We start from the raw sequence: 6,000 nt of genomic DNA, 5'->3' as shown, positions 1-6,000 counted from the left end.
TATAGAATGTGAAAATTTTGAATTTATTGTGTTCACATAGTAACTGTTCAAGTTCTTCACTCACGCTATTTGTCGCGTACTTTTTTCATGATTACGTTGCTTGTGGATTCCTACTCTCTCACGAAGGTAAATTTCTGTATCTTTAATATATATATACAATAATAATAGGCCCCTGTTAATCGTTTCTTTTTGTTGCTAGGTTGATGTCGACTATGGATAATACGATTTTCTTTTAAGACATTTTCACTTTCACTTCGAAACAAAATTGGAAAATTTTCCTTTGTTGCAATATAAATTTACGTTATTCTTGGGTCATGCGTAGTAACACACGGCATTAGAAGATACTCTCTATACTTCCGCATGTTGTACAGAGTTGTGATAGTGTCTCAGGATAATGTATCTTGTGAAGCTTGTATAATGCCGTTTTCTAATAATTTAGTGAGATATTTTTTTCTTGTTAAACGAATTGTTCTTCATTCACAACAATGCCAGACAATAAGGAATGCTCAGCTTTGTATGCGACGGATGATATGAGTGGAAATATAAATATTGGTGTATGTCTGTTTTCTTATAGTTTTATCTTGCACTTTACTACTTGGTCGACTATTAGGAATGCACAGTTATCACACATTAGAATACTGACATTCCATCTACTCGACAAATACGTTTTCGATCGAAGTCTAGCAATTTCATGATATAATAAATAATAAATTGATTGATGAGATTTGAACATCGGTAAGCTAATATTGTCTCGAATTTACGAATAAATTTATAAATTCTACCTCTTGTTGGTAAACGCATATTTTGAAGTACGACAATCTGCAATGTCTGAATAATAATTATATTTGAATATACATTTTTTTCAGTTCATTAATCTGTAATGTCTGAAAAACAAACATATACATCTTAATAATAAAACTTTAGTGGTAAAGTGTAATTTTTTGGTAGTGATAGCAGTTATTCCACAGTCGGAGACAGAAAAAAGAATACAGTAACAAATTAGTTGGAACTCAGTTTGAAGTTACACGACGTTTAAGCAAGCAATTCTTGTTTATAAGATGATTCATTTTAGCTTTCAAATGAAGATGTATGTAAATGTTCCAAAGAAGGATAAGAATCATCGTGGGAGTCTAAAGATGTCTCAGATTGGCTGGATACCACATTCGAAGTTGGACAAAAATTCTCATATATTTCATGTGGTGCTCCTGTATTACCCAATGATGGTTGAGAATAATTTGCCTGCATAGAGATTGGATCGAGATGTTCCAAACTCTCATTTGTAGAAATATTAGAGAAAACTGATTCAACATTATTTGCTAACGGAGACTGGGGATCAAGATGCTCTAGACTTCTTGTTAAGGTTGTAACACTAACAGTCCTTTCAGTTTCTAATTGTATTCTTCTTCTTGATTGACATTGGCTGTCGTTGTTTGTGGTGAAATAATTCTTTTGATCAGTTGAATCGTCTATTGATGAAGGCGAAATAATAGATTTCAAATTCGAAACAAGGCCGTATTGTTCTTCTATTCCATAGTCGTGTCTATTGTGTTGATTGGGATATGTTTCACTTTGATTCTTTTTAAGAAGGATATCATAAACTGCAAGTGCTCGGTCTTCAGCATAATTTCCCTCTTTCGCCAGTTCCCTTGCTCTCTGTAAATGATTCATAGCAGCTTCCATATCATATTTTCATTCTTCCAACCTAGCTCTAGCAACAGCAATGAACATTTGTCTACGATGTTCTAGATCTTTTAGTTCATCAAGTTGTAGAATTCGTTCAGCTTCTATAATAGACTCCCTGCTTGGAACATAATTCTGCACAATATCACAAAACTTTCCGATACCGAGATGGGCAAACACCATTCGCAAAAGAAATAATTTCGTCCAAAATATTCGCAAATCGTCTGATTCGCCCTCTAATGTCCAAAGTCCGCGGTCAGCTTCTAACAGAATTGATTTTCTTAGTTCTTCGTCATATGGATGTTTTTCAAATTTCGATAGTTTTACAACCACATTTTTATAAATCATATCTGTTACTTCTACACATGAACAACTGGTATCAGCACTTACTAATGCTTGTCGCATAAAATCTTCTGCTTCTTGAAACTCGCCGATAGTAGAAAGAACATCCGATTGTCTTCCATAAAGAATTACCTCTGAAAGTGCGGGGTTAGTTGTACTTGAAATATATCGTCCCATTTCCAAATAACCAGGGTGATTTTTGCTTACTATTCCTGCAATATTTGTCAGTGCATCCATTTCTGCAGCTTTCAATGCAACAAATTTATCGCATTTAATCATTCTTTCCACAGGATCATCGGTATTGGAGATTCGTTTTTTAATTGTTTCTCCCATTTCCTGAACATCAGAATAAGCATCATTGAATGCCATTGCATGAACAAGCTGTTTGATATGCTTAAAAAAATTACCAATTTTACGCCTATTACTAGTGTCTGCTCGATTAAAACGGTAAACGGCCACTTCGTTTCTACTTTCTTGGTAACAAAGGAATAATTCTTTTGCAAGATCCTTGAATCCGTTATAATATAATACTTGTATAAGCTGAGTAAGGTTACAGTTCTTTGTTGTCTCATTAACTAGTGTTTCGCACACATATCTACGGGGAGCATGATTACTTTGCATCTGAAGAATTTCTCGGTAAAATGGTTCGTCGATTATGCAGTTTTTTCTAAGAACATTTGCCATTGGAATAGGATAAATGTTGTCTACAAACTTCGCACCAAATTTCCTTACAGCATTTATCTCTGCTATATCCATCTCCATACGCTCTACACCCATGTGTCGTTGAGATTGCATGACGGTTGTCTGAAATAATAACATAATGAACCGCGTCTTTTCTTTATATCATGTTAAACAACAGACATAAGTAATATATTGAAATCACAAACAAGTATGAAGATTGTATTGTAATTTAAAATGGTAAATTGTCAGGCAAGGGTGTGCATGTTTTATCTGCTTACCCCCTGTGGATCACATGGGAGCACCCGAGATTTTAGTGGAGTTTTCATAGCTCACTCGTCAGTTTTCTACAGAGAAGTTATTGGACATATTTTATTTCTTTGTGAGCTTTGGGATGTGTTTTGTACAAATACACCGAAGACGAGATCATCAAAATACTAGACCTTTTGATCGACATCATTTTAGTTGGAGTTGATGGATTGATATTTCAGCACACTGTCGGTATTCCAATGGGTACTAATTGTGCAACCCTACTGGCCGACTTGTTTCAAAGCAGAATTCATACAAAACCTTTTCAAAGACAAAAGGACCAAAATCCAGCAACGATTTGAAATGTGTTACATTTGTTTAATTCTAAGCTCGTTTTCTATTACATAATTTGTCGTCCTATTTGTGTTAATGGCTTTTCAATGTATGATATTCTCTGACATGTGTATATTCCGTATAAAATTAACTTTTGTATTTGGCAATTAATTGTAAGTTATACATTGTATAGTTGTAGGAGAATATTAAAAGTGTCTGAGCAGAAAGTTGATGAAGCAGGTTTATGTCAATGAACGTCTTGTCCTTTTTCTAAAAATGTTCATCGTTAGATACCAAGACCTTGTTGATAAATATTCCGTATTAACTTCACAAATAATACACGATGGTCTTGAAGTATAGATTCTAGGTACTGACGTTGTTTATCATCTAAAATACGTGTTATAGTGTTATTTTATTCGTCTGTGAAAATTATTACTTTACTGTTTAGTCTATTTTTGGTGATGTCCATTTGAAGTGGCTCGGTACTTATACATCCCGTCATTGTGTAATTGTGCTATGGTACATTTTTGTGTTCTTGTCTTCCGTTTTTGCTGGTGTGCTTTGTCTACATGCCTTTTTGTTTTTCTGTGTTTATATATTTGTTTGATTTTATAGTGATTAAGATTATAACACAATGTTGACTGTTGTACCCCTATTTTGACATTTTTACCTATTATGTCTGTTTATTTTGTTCACACATTGTTGTCAATATAATGGAATTTTATGCGACTGTCATACAAGTGAGAGGCTTAGCTAGCTATAAAACCAGGTTTAATCCACCATTTTCTACATCAGAAAATGCCTGTACCATTCGTTTGAAGTGTTTGAGCTTTTGATTTTGCCATTTGATTATGGACTTTCCGTTTTGAATTTTCCTCGGAGTTCGGTATTTTTGTTATTTTACTTTTTCCATAGGATCACAAAGAAGAAAAACAAGGAAAAGCAAAACAAAACAAAGCGCCTGACCTAATTGACTCATGAATCTCCTTCAAATCAAAAGTGAACTACTTCAGGTCAATAACCCTGTTTTTTTTCTCTCTCGCACAGATGGGTAGATATATCTGCCAATGAACATATAGTTAGGTGTACAGAATATTCTACTTAGAGAAAGATTTGTGAAAATATACAAAAAAAAAGATATTGCGTAGGTATAATTCAGTGAAAAATCATCAGATAATAGGCTTATGATTTAGTACGCTAGATGCGAGTTTCGTCTGCATATAAGACTCATCAGTGAAATAGTTGAAAGGCCAAATCAAATACGAGCATGAGCAATGAGGTGGTAACTCAACAACATAAAACACAATATATCTCGAAGTCAATATATACTCTCTTCAACAATAAACACATATCTATACAATGTGTCAAGCACTTGTCGCCCCTAGAGTAGAAAAGTAATAAACACATTTAATAGAGACTATAACAGATCTGCCACCAAAACAAAATTCCCTAAACACAAAATACACTATGATACAACTTCAGACAACCAGTATTTACCAAGTGATCGTTAGTATCTTTGTGCGCAGTATCTGTGGGTGCGTTAAATCATGATACTTACCAAGTCGTTTTTTATACTTCCATATATTAGTCAATGTGTAAATTATATATCCTCATGTTATATATGTTTAAGTATTGCAAAATTCATTCAGTCACAATGAAGAGTAATGTACATGGTCTTTTAAAGGAGGTAATTTCTACTGGCATTCAATTCATTTTTGGATAAACATTGTTTTGATTAAATGGCCTTGTTGTTATCAGTTTATATTTTTAAATAAAGTCAGCACACACGGTCAAACAGTCACATGTCATAAAGTTACATAATACTTATTCGTGTAATGTATTTCCTTTACCGTGAGTTTAAGTGAAGTTGAAAATGACAAACACAAAGATATGATCTCTATATAGGGAGCAAAGAATACATCACCAGGAAATAAATACACTTTGAATCAATGAACCTAACATTATATAATAATTTCATATAAATTCAAATTATAAAATATTCATGTTGCTTGAAGGTAACATCAATTTTGTAGTCAGGGCTTCGGTACTGACACGATTTGTTAACATATTTTTCTAAAATTCAAAGTCAAAATACACCTCAGCTGAATTTATCTATTCTTTAAGGTCACTTTCAGTGATATGGCTCCTTATGTTTCTACATACTTATACCTCCGTGGCTTTCAAATGTTTGGGTTTGAGAGTTCCTGGTGAACTTCAATGCAGAAAAGCGTTCCAAGAGATCCAAATGGTGAAGTTGAGATCATCCCTTTTTGAAAATTTGGCGGACGCTATCACAAGTTGGTTGACTGTTATGGAATATTTGTTTCACAGATGACGACAGATATGTTCCAATTCTTGTTACCACAATTCCGTCCACTTTACCTCGAATGTGACCTACCGAATTAGACTTATCACCGGGTTTGTTGTTACATGAGCAACGCTACATGTGGAGCAGGATCTGCTTACTCTTCCGGAGCATTTGCGATCACCCCAGACTTTTGGTAGGGTTCTTGTTGCTTAGTCTTTAGTTTTCTATGTAGTATTTTGTGTTTTCTTTCGTAGTTTTTCGTTTTTTGCCATGGCATTGTCAGTTTGTTTTCGAATTATCGGTTTGAATATCCCTTTAGTATTTATTGCCTTTTTCATTTACTAGCACTGTGTTGATATTATTGCTGGTGGAATGTTTGTCCCCGAGGGTAAAACAGCTCAGTAGTCAGT

General features: G+C 34.0%; 1 protein-coding gene across 1 annotated transcript; it reads right to left on the bottom strand.

The window, feature by feature from the left end:
• On the bottom strand, positions 1-5,025 carry LOC127706343 (uncharacterized). Its single transcript, XM_052210898.1, has 2 exons — positions 4,841-5,025; positions 1-2,826 (listed from the first exon to the last, which is right to left on the bottom strand). The coding sequence occupies exon 2, from the start codon at positions 2,815-2,817 to the stop codon at positions 1,690-1,692; it is 1,128 nt and encodes a 375-aa protein (XP_052066858.1). The 5' UTR covers positions 2,818-2,826; positions 4,841-5,025; the 3' UTR covers positions 1-1,689.
• Positions 5,026-6,000: the final 975 nt, after the last annotated feature.

Source organism: Mytilus californianus, unplaced genomic scaffold (assembly GCF_021869535.1).
Source record: "Mytilus californianus isolate M0D057914Y unplaced genomic scaffold, xbMytCali1.0.p SCAF_1, whole genome shotgun sequence".
NCBI lineage: Eukaryota > Metazoa > Mollusca > Bivalvia > Mytilida > Mytilidae > Mytilus > Mytilus californianus.
This window is presented reverse-complemented; position numbering and strand designations above follow the sequence as displayed.

Excerpts from the sequence above, each read along its gene's own strand:
- LOC127706343 (XM_052210898.1), bottom strand. The coding sequence starts at position 2,817 with ATGCAATCTCAACGACACATGGGTGTAGAGCGTATGGAGATGGATATA.